Genomic DNA, 17,741 nt, shown 5'->3' with positions numbered 1-17,741 from the left:
ACAATTCTCAAAAGGAAAACAAAAGTAAAACCAGAATCTTAATGGTATTTTTTTTGTTTTCTTTTGTTTTCTTGTTTTATTTTTTTGTTAGCAACCCAACTACTGGAGCTTTAAGGTCAGTATTTCTGATTTTTCATGCCTCTGTTTGAAATGCATGCACTTTTCCACCCTTGCCTCATCTCTGTGTCTGTGTCAGGGGGTGGGAGCTCGGGTTTTCTCTTGAGGATTCCTGGGCCAAAGTAGTTCGTTCTCGGCTCAGCAGCAGTTTAAGCGCGTGAGAAGGATCTTATGCTTTTGGGCCGAGTTGTTGTGCGGATACAAACCTGTTCTTTGAGCGGGATGAATCTGTGTTCTGCCCTCAGTTAGACCACTATCACCCCGTAGCCAAATCCTGCTGCTGTAGAGTTATGTCATTGCAGCAGAGAACTTAATTCCGGGAAAAGGATGGAAAAGAGCCTGTTCCAGATAGCTCAGAAATCCACCTGCGGAGCTCCATCCCGGTGCCTGCTCCCGGGCAGAGATACAAGGATTGCCCTGGTTTCCAGCCTCCTCCTCCCCGTCGTTGTCGGGGGGCTGCGAGCGGAGCCTGTCCCTGCCGAGCGCCGGGACCCGCCGTGCTTCCCACCACACGGTGCGTCGGTCATTTATCCGCGCTTGACCGTTTGCCCAGCGCCGCTTCCCCCTTCGGGCTCTTCCTCTCCCCCTCCTGAGCCCCTCGTTCCGCGGAGAGCCCAGGCCGACCCCGCGCGATGGGCAGGAGGCGAGCTCGGGGGGGGGGGCTCGGGATGGGGGGTGCTGGCGTGCTGCTCCCTAAAGCTGGGCTGTGCCTGCACCGTGCAGGAGGTGGGGTTGATGGAGAGAGAGGAGGAACGGGCTTTCTAACACAAATGCCGTGCCGGAGCCCAGAGACCGGCTTGTGTGTGGCGTGTCGGGGGATCTCTAGACCGGACAGCAAAGTTATTTGTTCGGCTGGTGGCGCTGAGCCCTGCGGAGGGGAGGGGGCGGCTCTGTCCTGCGCTGGCCATCGCACCTCTCTCCATCCTCCGCTCTGTCGCTTGGGCGTTACGGTACCAGCCTGTTTGTCAGGAGGCTGCTGCAGGAGCTGCAGAGTAGAGAAAGCGTTAAGTGTTTGCTTTATTGCACCGGGATCTTTGTGCCTAAACCCACCTCTTCCAGGCTACACAAAGGGAACCCCGACGGGAGCCTCCTGGCAGTGCCGAGGGTCTGTGCCTGCCTGGTGATTCCTGCCAGCACCTTGCAAACAGTTGCCCTATTGTCTGGCAGGGTGAAGTACGCATGTCATCGCAACACCCCTTCCTCCCTCCTCCTCGCCCAGGGATGCGGTGGCAACACTTCAAGGTCAGGCGTGTTGCTGGATGACCTTGGCGTGTTGTCCCCGGTGGGTTTGCTCTTCCTGTGGAAAAAACAGGCGCGTTCCTTGGTTGGCAGCGGAGAGCAGAGGAGTCGTAAAATGCATAATATGTGCACTTGTTCCGAGTTTTCATTCTTGAAGTACTTGCAGCGTAAAACGCGTGCGAACAGCGGCTCCCCGAATATTCAGCTGTTTGAGTTCTCACCAGCCCGTTTCAGCCACGTGCTCTCGGGTACATTCCTGGGACTGGGAGGGGGAAAGACATAAAAGCCTTTTTTTTTTTTTTTTCCCCCATTTTTTGTGAGTTAAAAAATAAAACGGGGGCAAACTTCAGGGGTCCACCCACCCCAGAGGGGTCCTTCTCGGCAGCAGCTGGGGTTTTGCAGCCACAGAAGCACTTTGCGTTGCAAGCGGAGCATCTTCCCCGGCTGTATCCGCTGTGGAAACGCGTTACGGGTTAAACCACCCTCTGCTTCCCGGCCGAGGGAGGCTCCCAGCTGCCTGACCCTGCTACCAAGTGGGGCATGAGCCAGAGGCAGCTGGGGATGGCTTGTCACGGGGAGAGCCCTGCGGGGAGGCTGATCCCAGCAAGCAGGTGCTGGGGGCTTCCTCGAGGCCACTGCAGCCACCTGCGTCCCCTTGGGTCTTCTGTAGCTGCAGGCTTGGCTTTCAGCTGGGAAAGCTGCCTCCCCCACCCCACTCTCTCCCCAAAATAAAACTTTCATGACCCTTTAGGTTCCCTGACTGTGTTCAGCTGCCACCCTCTGCTCCTGCGGGTGCAGAGCCAGCCTTTCTCCGTCCCTCGGCCAAAGAGGGGGTGCTGTGGCCAGAGCCCCAGCTGATGGGGGACGGAGGGGATCGGATGGTGGGAAGGGCTGTGCCAAATTCCTAGGGACACCCAGGGACGTGGGGTGCTGCTGCTGCTGCTGATGGGTGCCCGGGGCAGGACCTACTCTCCTCCTGCCCTGGCATCCCCCATCTGCCTGGGGACAGGCGATGGCAGGTTCTGGCTGCGATTTGGGGCTCTCCAGGCGTGGGCTTTGGGGGAAGAGGGACCCCCGCATTGCTGTGTTTGTCGGTCTCGGTGCTGGAGATGAGCAGATGCTCTTGTATGTCGGTGGCAGTGCCGTCATTGAGGTGAGGGGTCCAGGAGATGACGCTATCCCCAGCCGATTCATCCTCTGCATCCCCTCGTGTCTGCAGGTCCTGCTGCTGCCCTCCGTCCTCCTGCCCCGTGCCCCCACGCATCCCTGGGATTTCTGCACTCGCTTCTCGATTGAGCCAGCCCCGCTCAGCTCACGGATGTCCCTTCCCGACAGCTGGGTTCGGCTGCGTGCTCGCACGGAGCCATTGATCCAGCTGCCCTGCGGCCACCGTCACGCTGCCGCCGGTCCCCGAGTCCCCAGGCAGGCACCCGCGTCCCTCGGCTGGGGCAGCCTGGTACCCACCCGCCTCTCCATCACCTAAAACCTCATCCCAGCTCACAGCCACCATCCCTGCTGCTTTGGGGTTACTCAAAACCATATTCTGGGTGTCAGCCTTTCCAGGGCAGGAGCATCTCAGCACCGTGATTTGCTTGGGGGATCCAGAGACCGAGCCCTGGATCTGGCTGGGGGAGGGGGGGCAGCAAATCTCTCTCCCCAGGGACACAGTGGGGAGGGGGGCTGCACCGCGGAGGGTGGCAAAGCAATATCGAGGGCTGGGGGGTCCCGCTGTGCTAATGCAGGGGGTGGGCTGGCCCCTTGCTCGTGGGCTGGAGAAGGAATGGGAAGAACTGAAGGCAGAGCCTCGGAGGAGCTCCTTTGGTGCCAGGACTTTAAAAGAACATCAAAGGGACCAAAGCAAAAACTCGTGGGGAAAAAAAAATTACTAGGATGTGGAAAGGAGAAAGGAGGAGGGGGGAACAGGATGCTTTTGTCTTAAAAACAAGTGTCCAGGGCTGAGTCACCCGCTCCGTGCTGTAACTGCACAGCTCCCGCCCCAGCGGCAGTCGGTGGCTCGGTCGGTGCTTCGGGCTGTGGCTCCTCTTCCTCCATTGCTCCAGCACGGCCAGGGCATGGGGCTCCCTGGGAGCGCCTCGTCTCATCAGCGGGAAGCCATTTCCATCCCACCGCCGGGCCGGGGACTCGAGCCGCTATTACAGGCAGGCAGCGGTATTTACTTGCAGGAGATGAGCAAATACCAGGCAGGCTTAGCTCCTGTAATCCTGCCGCTCCTGCACCAGCCCTCCTCCCCGCGCCCTCCCCGTGGCCTTGGCGTCCACCGCGCTCCTCGGGGACCGTGTTCACTGCGTAATATGTAGTTGCTCTCAGGAGGAGGGCATTGGGGTGTACCTAGGAGGGGAGAGCAGCTGCTGAGCGCCCGCTCCCGGCTCCCCCTTGCTCTCGGCTTTTGGGGCATTTGCTGGTTTTCTGGCTGTCCGTGGGAGCTGCTCTCCAATGCTGCATTATCTGTTGATCCTGGGTGTTGTCACTATTTATTATCGCAGCAGGGATGAGAGGAGCGCTGCTAGTGCAGGAACTGAGGGGCAGTGGGTCTAGGTGACTTGCCTGAGGGTCCCCGGGGGAGATGCATCAGCACGACCCCGCAGCAGCGCCTGGGCCAGCATCCCAAACTTGGGGCTCTCTTTACCTACAGCTGTTGCTGCTGAAGTTGGTTTTCTTCCTTTTATTTTGCACTTCAAACCAGCCCCTCTGAGCGTTTTTCCCCGAGAGGCACCCGCACGTGTTAACCAGAGCCTGGCCTCCCTGTATACAGCTGTTAAAGCAAATCATGCTTCAGATGCCAAAGAGCTGAGCCTTGTCACCTGTCACTGTGAAGTCCCTGTCACTACTGCTGCTAACCCAAGTGTCACCGCTGGTTTGCAGCCTGGACCGGCTCCCCTCCCTCGGTGGCTGCAGCCCTGCGATCCCCAGCAGGGGCTTGTCCCTTCTCCTCCCATCCCCTTTCTGCTGCTTTCTCACACTTGGCTTTGCTTCCCATCCGCCAGCGTCCCTGAAGGATGCAGTAATTTGCTTATTTTTGGAAGATGCTGTCACACAAGGCAGCGTTGCCAGAGAGCAGGGATTGAATGCAGCCGCCGCTCAGCTCCAGCGAGGAAGGGGATGGCTGGGGTGAACGTCCACGTGGGGTCAAGGTAGCAGGGATGGAGGCAGGACTGGCACCCTCACCCCCAAAAGTATCTCCTGCCACATACCCCTCCATAATCCATCTCCTGGGACAGCCTCAGCCTCGGGGGAGGTGCTGGATCAGGCCTATTTCTGGACACCCCCCCGCAATTTGTACAGGGTCCCATGGAAGGGATGCTCCTCTCCCCACGGATGCCAGGCTTGAGGCACTGGGAAAACAACTCCAGGAACAAAAGCACGGCTGCCTTTGCTGGGAGGTTAATGATTACCCTCCCCGCGGGAGCCAAGGCTGCACCCAGCACCCGGAGACGAGGATGAGTGGGCACGGCGTATCCCCCCACCCGTGGGTGTTCCCAGCTCCAGCCCTGCGCTGGGTGCCAGGACCTTCCGCTGCCCTGCAGTAGCAGTGAGACCGCTCCACCCCTTGTGCTTCTGGGAAGAAAGGGAGTGTTTTGGGGACTGAATGCAGCGTCCTCGGCATGGCTGGAGCTGGGTGCAGTGCGGCGGGGACAGCCCTTGGAGCTGCCTTCTGTGCAGGCACCCCGACCCCGATGGCCGGGCAGGTGCTGCCGACCCCCCCGCCACTGCCGACCCTGCTGCCCATGCCCGGAGAGGGACCACCACCGTGAGCAGCCGTCAATATTCATGAGGCTGCAGAGGATCCAGGCTTTTAAATATTCATCAGGCAGGCGAAGGCGGGAGGCTGTTGGTGCCAGCAGGAAGGGGAAAAAAATGCAGAGAGGGGGCAAGCAGCCACCCGTGTCCCCTGCGGAGCCACCTGGGCCATGTCCGAGGGCAAAAGGGTGTTTTCTGCTTGGAAACTCGACACCCGAGTGTCAGGCTCCTGCTCGTCACCTTCTGAGGGCTGGGCAGCTCGTGTGCTTTGCAGGGCAGGCGCGGCGGATGCTGGTGTCACGGAGATGCTGTATGGGTACCCCGCTTCACCCGTGCGCTGGGGCCCGTCACAGGGTAGCGAGCTCCCGCTCACATCTGGCTGCCGGTAGCAGGCTGTGCACATCTGGCGGGGAAGGCCCCTTTCTTTAGTCAAGGGGTCCGATTTAAAAAACTAATCCGATTTTAACGCTAATCCTGTTAACATTGAGATCAGGATTAATTCTGGGTTAATCGGGATAATCCTGACAAAATGTTGAGCATTAGACGTTGGATGAATTATTGCTGATGTGAGCGGTACGCTTTTAATTTGGCGGCGAGACCCAGGCGGGGTGAGAGGGGTGGGGGCCGATGGAGGGGGATGGAGAGGCCACAACCCCCTAGGATGGGGGAGACTGGCCCTGGGCCTCCCATTTCTTCCACCTTTCACCTGCTGCTGCAGCTCCAGTTACCGCCAGTTTTTCCTCCTTTTCTTCCCAGCCGTCACCTCCGGGCTCCTCCGTCTCCGGCGGCAGGAGCTGGGCTGCTCTAAGTCCCCCACAGACAGAGTTTTTGCTGGAGTTCAGCGCTCCTGGCTGGTGGAGCCGGTGTGAATCGCTGCACAAGGATGCAGAGGGGTTCAGTTGCATCCGCTCGGCCCCTTCGTGCTGGGATCAAGAGCCTGAGCTGGGACGTGCAGGAGGAGGGTGGCACTACAGCCCTGTGCATGCCCTGTCTGAAACTGGTTTGAAACGTGAAAGCTGATGCCTGGGCTGGGGGACGAGGGCAGGGTGATGCCCATGTGCCTGGGATGCTTCATCCCGGTCGGGGATGCTCCCGAGGAGGGATTTGCAGCCAGACTCGAGGTGAGGAGGTGTCTGCTGGGGAAGTGTCCCGTTACCTGGGCTCTGCTCCTCTTACAAAACAGCTGGCAGCTCATTGCTGACTCACTCTCTGGGAGCATCAATAATTAAGGATGAGCAGAGTTCGTTAGGAACGAATGAATGGAGCGGTTTGCGATGCGCTGGCGTCGGCTGGTTTGCGGAGGGGCCAGGGCTGCGCTGGGTGGTGACCAGGCTCCTGACGGTGAGAGCTGGGCAGGCTGGGGAGTCTCAGGAATTCTCCAGACACCAGCTGGTGTTCATTTCTGGAAAGCTCCACTGTCCCACACCCCAGGGCACTAAGGCACAGCCCGCCTCCCCGCCAGAGCCCCTCCAGCTATTACTGGGGCCCAGGAGGGGACCGAGGTGCTGGGCTCTCATCCCGGCATCTCAGAGGGAGGGAAGGGCAGGTACCGCTTCGCTGAGACCGGGGCTGAATCACCGCCAAGCAAACGGGTGGGACTAGACTGAAACCCCCCGGTGATGGTGTGATGGGGTCAGGCAGGCAGAGGCACAGCAGGGGGGAACATTGCAGGACAGGTATCTGGAAATCCCTCCCTCCCTCTGTTTCTTTAACAGCTCTTAGACCTGCTTCAAAAAAAAGTTTCAAATTTCAGTTAAAATTTTCCTTGGAAATGTTGACAGAAGCAGAGCTGCAGGAGGGACAGATGTTGTTTTTCTCCCAGCTTTGCTAACAGCTTTATTCTCTGCTGACCCTCGCTGGCAGCGCAGAGACGAGTGGCCAAGGCTCCAGCACCCTAAGGGATGGCTCGCCCAGGGGAGGGTCCCCAGCCCCCTCCTCTGGGCATTGAGAGCACCTCCCCACACCCCAGGGAGAGGCTTTCCCTGTCAAGCTCCCCTAGCACAGACACATTTTTCTAAAGGATGGGATGGAGGAGGCTCAGCTCTGTCCTGGAGCAGCCCAGTGAAGCAGCACCGAGCCGGTGTGTTTGGGGATGGGGGCTACACCTGTAATGTCCATGGAAAGGCTTTTCCAGGTGCGGGGCGGGGCAAAGGGACCGTGTCCACAGTTTTTTTCCCCATCCCTTTCTTTCTGAGATCCAGGGATTGGTGTAGGCTGGGAGAAGTGGTCTGGGCCAGGCTTTCAGAGATGCTCCCCTTCAGCTCTAGCTTGCACATATTGACTGTCCCGTCCAGCTACTGGCGAGCTGGCCCTGCCCTGCGGAGGGTGCACTGCGGTGTCGGGGTCCCCACGCTGCCGGGAGCGGGGGTCCCCTCTAGCTCCAGTGACCCAAAGTCTGGGAGTTCAGGGCAGGAGGCCTTGAGCACCAGCGCGAGGGGGTGTGCATGCAGGCAGGGGTAGGGCTGCAGGTAATGCCTGAGAGAAATAGATATTTTTATTATTTTTATAGGTATTTTTTTTTTTTTTTTTTTTTTTATAGACAGGGAGGCAGGCAGGGATGGTGAAGAGTGATGGAGAGCAAGGGTCCAAAAGGCATCAGGTGAGACCCCACGTGAGGGGTCCCATTACCCTCTCCCATGGCTCTTCCCAGCGCCAGCTCCAGGGGATGCTGTGACAGGAGGTGGCACAGAAAGGTGCGGTGGCTTCCCCTGGTCCCGCAGCAAGAGCCCGGGGTGACTCCCAGCACAGCTCAGCGATGGCTCGAGCATCCGCACAGCAGGGATACCCAAAACGTCCTTCCCCTCTCCCAGCATTGCAGTGGGAGGCTGGGGGGGGTCTCCTCATCCCCAGCACAGCCCGGACCATCAGGGTGCTGAGCTCCAGTGCCCATCCCCAGAGCTCAGCACACCACCAGATGGGACCTGTAGTCAGATGCTGGATTAAATGATGAGAGGGGGATTATGAGGGATTAACCCGCATCGGTGTCCAACCAGGGGCTGGAGCTGGGGGTTTATGTACTCGGTAAATACCCGGTTGCGTTGCTTTGCCCAGGGCAGGGCTTGCCAGCTCCATGCCAGCTGTTTCCCAAGCTGGCCGGAGTGGATTTTAGGGGGCCCTCGCCTTTATCCCCATCATGTGGCGCAGCAGAGGAGCTGCAAACAGACGGGAGCTGGGAAGGTGGCAGCTTGTCAGAGCAACGCGGCTGCCCGGGACCTTTGCAGGGCTCCGTCCACCCAGGCAAGGGCGATGCTCAGCCGGCCTGAACGCGCTCCAGTGCAGCATCGTCCCTGCAAATGGAGCAGGATGGAGCGTGAGCTGGGGAGGGTCCGGGGGCTGCCGGCAGACCCAGCCCTGCAGCAGCTGCCCAGCACAGCCCAGGCTGCTTCGCCTGGTGATGATGGGGTCCTGGGGAGAGGCTGAGCTCGGGGTCCGGTGCTGCTTGTGACATTAGTACAGCGAGGGCTTATCCATCCCAGCTGCGTGTACAGGTCTGTATCAGTGCTTGTGGGCTGTGTTCTGGCTGTCCCGGCGGGGTTTTTGGGGGAAGAAGGGCTGGCCTCTGTGCCAGGACAGGCTGCAGAGCTTGGGCTGAGCTGGGCTGGGTGCAAGGCTGAGAGGGAAGAGGAGTCCTGCGCACATCTCAGCACGGTGCTCAGGGACCCCCCCTTCTACTGCCCAGGCTCCTTGTTGCACATAATATTCTTACCATGGCTGAACACCCCCGAGCACTGCAGGTCGCTGAGCGCTGGTGCGTGTGATGTACAGAGGGGTCAGGCAGGAACGAGCCTGAAATGGCTGCTTTCTTCTCAGGTCGAGTCCGACACTGCCCTCGGAGCCCAGCGTGGGTAGGAGCGAGGTGCTGGCGGAGGCTTGACTGCCTCCGCTGTGACAAACCCTCTGCTCCGTCTCCGAGGGTCCCTTTGCAGGTCAGGCTTGCTGCCTGTCTTAGGAAGTGAGTGGAAATATTAATGAGCTCGACCAGCTCCGGTGGCTTTGAGTTTTGCACGGGAACAGCTGCAGAGTGCCCTGCTCTGTCCTGGGGCGCGATCCTTTCCCCACACTTTTTTTTCTTGGTTTTTTTTTTTTTCCCTTTCTCCTTCTTTTAAGTGCCCTGTGGGAGGTCCAGACCTGCTCCTCTGCCCCAGCTCTCCCAGCCCCACTCCCTCCAAACTCCTTCTGCCACCCTCCTCTGTGTCACTGCTCCCTCCGCACCACTCCTAAACTCTCCCCTTCTTCCCTCAACTCTCCGCCGAGACCGAGCGGCTCCGCTGCTTGCCCCAGCTCCAGTGGGATAACTGGGATAACGGTGGTGCTCATCACCGCCGGGTCCGGAGGGACAGCCCCGCTCCTTGCCCGGGTCCCCCAAACACTGCTGGCACCTCGGCTCCTTCCCTCCCTCCCTCCAGCCCTGATCCTTCGGCCCGCAAAGCTGGGGAAGGTAATATCAGAGAGGGGAGAGGGGTGTGGAAGAAGGGAGGGAGGGATGGGGACAAGAAGAAGGGAGGGGAGAGAAGGAGAGGAGAAGCATCCTTATCTAGCCAGGCAGATATAATGAAGCTGCTTCAGCACTGACAGTAGAGGGATTGTTGGGAGTTTTAGGAGCTAAAAGAATCACTTAATTGTATCTTTTTTTAGCTCTGGGGAGATAAAAGACAAAAGCCCCCAATTCTCCTCCTGTTCCCCGTCCCACCTCTTTTATATAAGACTCCCAGGGAGGCGCAGACAGGCTGAGGATGCTCTGGTCCCCGCCGGCGTGGGGGGATGTTCCTGCTGCCTTCCCCAGGAGGGGCCTGGGGGAGCTGCGCGCTTTGTGAGTGGGTTTTCACTGGGAGAATCACCAAAATAGCACCCATGATGCACTCCCAGCATGGAAAGCTTTGCTGATGCTTCTGCACCAGCACGATTTCCTCTGCTCTAGCGCACAGGAGGCTCCCAGGAGCTTTAAACCACAGATAGCAAGCAGGTTTCTTCCCCAGGGCAGGCTGCGGTCACCCTGACCTTGCTGCCCGTCACCCCATCCGCCGCAGCTCTGCCCTCCCAAAAGCGAGCTGCTCGACACCTTCCCTGCCTGCGGTGCCAGCTGGGGCCGGAGCTCCCACACCGCTTCCCCGCGGCCTTGGGCGGCTTTTGTTTTGCTTTTGGGTGGCTGCGCTCCTTCGCCTTCCCTTCCCGCTCTGCCCGTGACCTGCTGGTTCCCACGCTCCGAGCCGTAGTGCGTCGCAGGCACGGGGACCCAGGGCTCGGGGGAGATGCCGCTGCCGCCGCTGCCCCCCGAGCTGGGGGCTGAGCCAGCCCTGCCCTGACAGCTCCCAGCACATGCTGCCGTGGCAGAAATCAGCCCAGCGCTGTATTAACCCTGTGCCGCGACGCTGGGTCAGCAAGAAATGGGTCATCTCCCAGCGTGGCACTGCCGTGGCGCGGGGACAGCAATGGGGAGAGCTGCGTCCCCTCCCCTGCAGCCCCTCGCTGTCGCCGTGGGTGGATTTCAGACGCTGCAGGGAAAGATCTCGGCGCCCACAGGGGACATCGGGCTCTTCTGAAGCTGCAGGAGACCAAGCCCTTTGTGTGGGGGTCTGGGCTCAGGCAAAACTGCCCCTGGGGTGGGGGGTATAACCTAGAAGCAGGGGGCAAAACGCCTTTGCTCCCAGGCTGGGGTTTTGGTCACCTCCCTGCAAAGCGCTGCTGCAGCAGCTGGGATTTACCCCGCACCCCAAGAGCCGGGAGCCGTGTGGGGTGCGATCCTGCGTGGCCAGAGCCGGCGGTGTGCAGAGCAGCATCGGGGCTGGGTGCCAGCATCGATCCTCGCCGCGGTCTGGCCGCGGGGCTTCGATACACAGCAGGCAGGCGGGAAGGCGAGGCCTTTGGGATGGACGGTGCTCCCAAAGCGGGAGGATATTAGGACCATTCGTATGCACTCAGTATTTGGCTGTTGTAGCCTTAGATATCTCCTCCTCGGCTGCGGTGTGTGATATGGTCTGGGCCAGATGGAGAATACCCTTTCCCTTCCGGAGACGGTGGCGAGGGTTTGATGTTTATTTTCATCCTGCATCGGGTTGAAAGCTCAGCCCACGCACCCTGAGCATGGGCTCTGGCAGGGGCCCGGGGAGCCGGAGCCTTATGTGCCCCCAGGACTGGGGCAGCGCCTGCAGCCCCGCATCTCCCCCTCCTCCAGATTGGCAGCAGGGCAGTGGCTCAGCGGGGTGACATGTTCCCCCGTGACAGCAGGGGATATCCATCCTGTCGATGCAGACATTGGCACAGGCAGGTTTATCTCAGGGTGGCACCCAGGAAGGCAGGATCGGGCCCCCCCAGCATCTCTAGCAACACGGGGATCTGGGCACCCATTTTAGACTCCACAGTGACGGATGAAGCTGTGTGAAAGTGTCAGGTCCCGCCACACTCGGGGTGAGCCGCGGCCTCGGTGGCTGTGATCAGGTCTCACCTACTCCGAGAGGGCTGGGAGTGCTGTGAATGGGGCTGGGGGCGGGAAGCGGAGCCGCCTCGGGGGCTGCGGGGGGCTGCCGTGCTGCACCAGCCGGTGGCAGGGGCAGGAGGCAGGATTGTGTGGGGGCTGAGTTGTCAGTTAACGTATTATCTTATAGTAGGGTAAGTCATTAGCGAGGCAGAGCAATAAAAAACAATTCTCTCAGAGTCGGCTCATTAATGGTCTGCTGGAGGCCAAGGACGGAGCAGCCGCCGCGCTCCCCCCGCCCTTGCCGGGCATCTCGGCTCCCCGCTGCCGCTGCAAGGCTCCACGGGCACCCTGCTCCCGTGGCTGCACCCCCGGGCAAAGCTGCTGGGGCTGAAATGCCTGCAAGCAAGAAATGGCAGAGACCCCTCCCCATAGCACTTGGAGTCTGTGTCCCCCCCCCCGTCACATCGCAGGGTCTGTCCTTTCCAGCTCGCCGGCGTCCTGCGTTGGCCGGGGTATGTGGGGGTCCCGTGCCCGCGGAGGTGCCCTGTGGCGAGGGGCACTGGGGAGGGGGCTCTTGCCCTGGTGCCAGCGAGGGTTTGTGGAGCCGCTGGGTCCCTGCTCGGGCTGGGGGAGCCGTTCCCGGAGCACGTTGTGCTGAGCATCAGGCCAGAACAGTCCCTTCCGGGCTAAAAATCCATTAATTTCCATCTTGCCCTTTCTTTCCTTTTTTTTCCTTTGGCTGATGCCATAATTGGCTCCATCAGATGGGCTTCATTACTTGAGGTCAGCTGCAAGCCCTGGGGCAGAGGCAGGAGGCAGGAGGGGTCTGGGCTCACCTGGAGCAGGGCAGTGCTCGCAGCCGCCCCGCTCCCACAGCCGTCCCATGGGCTGCGGGGTGTTGGGCTCTGGGGGCTGCAGGGCTGCAGGGTGTTGGGTGTTGGGCTGTGGGGGCTGTAGGGGCTGCGGGGTGTTGGGTGTTGGGCTCTGGGGGCTGCAGGGGCTGCAGGGTGTTGGGTGTTGGGCTGTGGGGGCTGTAGGGGCTGCGGGGTGTTGGGTGTTGGGCTCTGGGGGCTGCAGGTGCTGCAGGGTGTTGGGTGTTGGGCTGTGGGGGCTGTAGGGGCTGCGGGGTGTTGGGTGTTGGGCTCTGGGGGCTGCAGGGGCTGCAGGGTGTTGGGTGTTGGGCTCTGGGGGCTGCAGGGGCTGCAGGGTGTTGGGTGTTGGGCTGCAGGGGCTGCAGGGGCTGCAGGGTGTTGGGTGTTGGGCTGTGGGGGCTGCAGGTGCTGCAGGGTGTTGGGTGTTGGGCTCTGGGGGCTGCAGGTGCTGCAGGGTGTTGGGTGTTGGGCTGTGGGGGCTGCAGGGGCTGCAGGGTGTTGGGTGTTGGGCTGTGGGGGCTGTAGGGGCTGTGGGGTGTTGGGTGTTGGGCTCTAGGGGCTGTAGGGGCTGTGGGGTGTTGGGTGTTGGGCTATATGGGCTGTAGGGGCTGCAGGGTGTTGGGTGTTGCTCTCTAGGGGCTGTGGTGCGTTGGGGTGATGAGCCGAGGCATGCACACCGCAGCAGCCCTTAGCAACGAGGATGCTACGTGGCAACGCGGTCTCAGCCACCCTGTCGTGCCACGGGGAGGGGGAGGCAGCGACACTCCCCCCTCGGCTAAATCAATTTTTTCTTACGATTACTTTCTCCAGACAAAACACCTCCTGGGGAGGGGGCGTGTGAGCCACTGGCCTTGTGCCGTCTCCTGTGAAAGCTCGGCAGCTTTTAAAGTCCAGCCCAGATGTGGGCTCTGGTTGGGGGGGTGTTTGGGTGGGGGGAGCGGAGAGGGATGGACGGAGACGGGGCAGGGTGAGACTCTGCTAGCACGGAGCAGGGGAAGGGGCAGAGAGGAGAGGGCTGTCAGGGGGGCAAAGCCAGCGTAAGGCGCAGCCCTGGCAGCGTGGGTCGCATCCTGGCCATCCCCATCCCTGCCCTTCCCGGTGGCCAAGGACCTGTCCTGGGCCGGGAGCACCGCAAACCCAGAGCAAGGCAGCCGGAGATGGGGGACCACAAGCCCTGAGGGTTTCCCGGGGCCGTACAAGGGCAGGGAGCCCCAAAAACCAGCTGCCACACCCCAAAAACCTGCACCCCGTGAGCACAGGGGAGAGGAGACCAGGGCTTTCCATCGCCTCCTGCTCACCGCAGCGTCCTTACCTGCCGCGAAGCCCCCCGTGGCCCCCCGTGGATGGTGCTGGTGGATGCGCTGGCCTGGGTTCGGTCCAGCCCCACTTCCCTTCCTTGATGTAAGATTTTAAGCATCTGTGCTGCCAGCGTGCTTTGTGCTAAAACAACAACAACAAAACGAAGCAGTCAATTTTCCAGCAATTAGCTACAGCGAGAACATTTCAAGTCCTAGAAAACCACGCCCTGCAGGATTAATTAAATCTTCCAATTAATGTCTAATTTAAATGATGATGATGGCTGTTATAATTTCATATTGATTTTTCTTTTTGGTCTCAAAATAGAGCTGTTGTCCCTTCCATGCCGCCTTTTCCACACCCCAGGAGCTGTTTGTTCTCTCTGCTTGATTTGCCAACGTTAAACATGCGTCTGGAAAATCAAGCCTCGTATTTTGGGGTACGACAGGCAGCGTTCGCTCCGCCGCCAGCCAGGTACCCGTGGCAAGGGGACCCGGCTGCGTGTTTGAAGGTGGCTGTGCACAAAGGCCATCTCTGTAGCCTGAACTTTTATGCAGTGGATATACGCTTGGCCATGTGAAATTGGACTCCTGGCATATTAAATTTTTACTGCTATAAACCCAAACCCATTACTTTCCCCTGGCTCAGGCAGCCATAAACCTTGCCGCTGCTTTGCTTCCAGAATAAGCCGGGCATTTATGTTTCCCGGGAGCTGGTTCATTGGCGTAATGGATGTGTAACCTCCTGTAATTGCTAAGGTTATTCCGGTGCTTGCATGCGAGCCCTGGCTCTGTCACCAGCTAGCTAGCGATGGTTTTATTTCGAGCAGGTTGCTGGTGGGGGGACTCAAAGGCGCCTGGAACGGGCACCAGGAGGCTTTGAAATGGAGAGTGCTGCCAGCCTGAAGCAGAAAACACGAGCAAACAATTGCAGGAGACAAGGGGACGGTAAATGGCTGTACATGCTTAGAGCAGGAGGTGGAGGAGACCTCGAGCTGGCACTGTGTCTGGAGCGCTTCAGTGTGCTGACTCAGACCGGGATCCGGGACCGAGCATCCCTGAGCTCAGCCTCAGCCGAGCCTCTCCATCTCGGCACCGGGCTGCGGAGGAGACGCGGGAGCAGCACACCGCTGCGTCCCGGGGAGCAGAGCGGGGCTGGGGTGCCCAGCACAGCTTTCCCCTGACCTCTCCCCTCTCCCCTTCCAGACAAGGAGCTCCCGGCACTCCCAGGGCTCCCAACCCGGCTTGGCCGATCAAGCCAAACTGTCCTTCGCCTCGGCCGAATCCCTGGAAACCATGTCGGAAGCGGAGCTGCCCCTGGGCTTCAATAGGATGAACCGGTTCCGGCAGAGCTTGCCCTTGTCCCGGTCCACCAGCCAGACGAAGCTGCGATCGCCAGGTACCCTCGGGGCTCGGCATCCCCCAGGATGGGCAGCACGTACCTGCCTGGACACCACCAAACATCTCTGCCCGCCTCTGCGGGCAGGTGCCGGCGTGTGCCGGGTGTGGGATTGGTTCGTATCTGCCCCCATAACCCCAGGAGGAGCTGGGGGATGCGGCACGCTTTGTGGGGTGGCTGAGGGGGATGAGCTGCCTTCAGCCTCGCTGCTCCAGGGTGAGGGTGGGTGGCACAGAGGCTCGCGAGCCTTCGATCGGGCGTGCACTGAGACCTCCAAGCAGGTGGGCAAAGCTGCATCACTGGCCTCGGCACGTCTTCGGCGTTGTGTGGAGAAGGGGTGTGGGCACACCTCACCGCTTCCCGCTCCCTCTGCTTCCAGGGGTCCTTTTCCTGCAGTTTGGGGATGAGACGAGGCGCGTCCACATCACCCACGAGATCAGCAGCATGGACACCCTGCACGCCCTCATTGTCCACATGTTCCCCCAGAAGCTCACCATGGGGATGCTGAAGTCTCCAAACACTGCCATCCTCATCAAGGACGAGTCACGCAATGTCTTCTATGAGCTGGAGGATGTCCGGTGAGGGTGGGGGGCTCAGAAATCCACCACAGATTGATTTTCCTTTCCTTAAGGGCACCACAAGCAAGGAAATTAGTGGGATGAGAGCAGAAGGGTGGGTGTGGGTGCAGTCTTGCAGCTGGGACTTGCGTGGCGGCTGCCTGTCCGGGATGCTCACGGCTCTGCCTCTCCTTTCAGCGATATCCAGGACAGGAGTATCATTAAAATCTACCGGAAAGAGCCACTCTATGCCTCGTTCCCAGCCTCACACATCACCAACGGCGACCTGAGGGTAAGGGGGAAATGGGCAGAGCCTGCGGTGTGGGTGCACCCAGCGGGCTGGGACCAGTAAAGAGAGAAAGCGATGGAGATAGGGACTGGTAATTGCGTGTGTTTGTGGAAGGAGTAATGACTGCAATTCGTCTTGCCCGGTTCCAGCATTGTTAAGTGTTACTTTAAGAGAATGGATGTTTGGGGCCTGACGGCAGGGTAATAAACATGATAATTAGGGGATTCATCGGCATAAATCATCCCTCTCCTGGATGGGAATGGGGGAGCTGCCTTTTGCCAAGGCCAGGTGAAGGCGAAGGAGCTGCAGATCTCAGTCCTTGGAGAGGGGCAGTGAGGGAGGGTCCCAGCCAGGCAGAGCAAGGGCAGGGTCCAGCCCGCAGGGACGTGGTGCTGACCCCCCACTGCCCCTTTCCGCAGAGGGAGATGGTGTACACCTCCAGGGAGTCATCTCCCACCCGCCGGCTGAACAACATGTCCCCGGCTTCCCACCTCACCTCGGGCTCCCCTCCGCCGGTGCTCCAGTCCTCCTCCCCGTCCCGCTCCCGCATGTCCTACAGCGGGGGCCGCCCGCCCTCCTACGCCGGCAGCCCCGTCCATCACAGCGAGCGTCTCTCCAACCTGCCGCCTGCCCAGGGCGTCTCGCCCAGCCCCAGCGCCATCCTGGAGCGCCGGGATGTGAAGCCAGATGAGGACCTGGCCGGCAAGAACGTGGTGCTGGTGAAGAACGAGGGGCTGTATGCCGATCCCTACGGCATGGTGCACGAGGGCCGGCTCAGCATCACCTCCACCCAGTCCCTGGCTGGCATGGGAGACCCTTTCGGCTACTCGGGGGGGCTGTACAAGCGGGGGTCCGTTCGATCCCTCAGCACCTACTCAGCAGCCGCCTTGCAGACGGAGCTGGAGGACAGCCTGTACAAGCCCAACGCCCCCATTTACAGCGACACGTACGGACCCGGCTTGGGTTTCCGCATGCCCCCCTCCTCCCCACAGAAGATGGCTGATGGCCGGCTGGTGGACGTGCAGCCAGGGCAGAGCCCGCACAGCCCCTACTCGGGACCCCCCAGCCGCTCCTCGCCCGTCCGTCAGTCCTTCCGCAAGGACTCCTGCTCCTCCGTCTTCATGGATAGCCCCGTCAACAAGCCGCGCAACCCCAGCTCCTCCGGCCCTCCGGAGCTTTTTCCTGGCCCCGGTGATCGTCCGCTCTCGGGGTTCGGCTCCCCTGGACCAGCCAAGGACGCAGAAACGAGGTGAGATGGGGTGTGGGAGGAGCGCCCCCGTGGATATGAGCTTTGCTGCTCAGATAGTCACCCGCTGGTGCAGCTGGGGAGGTAGAGGAAGGGCGGAGGTGCCGTGGCAGAGGTGCCGGGATGGGTAATGAAGCACCAAATTGCGCAGGGGAGCAACTGGGGGTAGCTGGAGGCAAGGAGAGAGAGGGAATGGAGGGGGTGGATGTAGCAGCGCTGCTGCCTCCGCGACGTCCCTTCTGGGACTTGCAGGGACCCCGTGGGTGGGTGCACGTGAGGCCAGGACAAGCGGGAGGGTGTCCGTGCTGCCGGAGCCGGCTCCTCACCCAGCCCCTCTCCCTTTCCCGTGGCAGAGAGCGGATGGAGGCGATGGAGAAGCAGATCGCCAGCCTGACGGGGCTGGTGCAGAGCGCCCTGCTCCGCGGCTCCGAGGCCGAGACCCCCAGGTAAGGAGGGGGAGGGCAGGCGTGGGAGCCCGGGGTCTGCTGCGGGGAGGGGGATTCCTCCAGCTGGGCTGTTTGCTGCTGAGGCTGGGGGCTCCTACCCCCTTCCC

At 60.6% G+C, this 17,741-nt stretch overlaps 1 protein-coding gene across 3 annotated transcripts in view; it reads left to right on the top strand.

Annotated features, from left to right (window-relative positions):
* SRCIN1 (SRC kinase signaling inhibitor 1) overlaps positions 1-17,741 on the top strand; it is a 60,046-nt gene that overhangs the window by 24,876 nt on the left and 17,429 nt on the right. For all 3 annotated transcript variants that reach the window (XM_075116981.1, XM_075116980.1, XM_075116978.1), the window contains exons 3-8: positions 92-115; positions 14,904-15,096; positions 15,476-15,674; positions 15,852-15,945; positions 16,362-17,191; positions 17,542-17,634. In XM_075116981.1, the coding sequence (XP_074973082.1) occupies positions 92-115; positions 14,904-15,096; positions 15,476-15,674; positions 15,852-15,945; positions 16,362-17,191; positions 17,542-17,634 (1,433 nt within the window). The remainder of the gene's footprint in view (positions 1-91; positions 116-14,903; positions 15,097-15,475; positions 15,675-15,851; positions 15,946-16,361; positions 17,192-17,541; positions 17,635-17,741) is intronic.

Source organism: Phalacrocorax aristotelis, chromosome 23 (genome assembly GCF_949628215.1).
Source record: "Phalacrocorax aristotelis chromosome 23, bGulAri2.1, whole genome shotgun sequence".
In the NCBI taxonomy this organism is placed as follows: domain Eukaryota; kingdom Metazoa; phylum Chordata; class Aves; order Suliformes; family Phalacrocoracidae; genus Phalacrocorax; species Phalacrocorax aristotelis.
The sequence above is the reverse complement of the archived record's forward strand: the minus strand, read 5'-3'. Positions and strand labels throughout refer to the sequence as shown.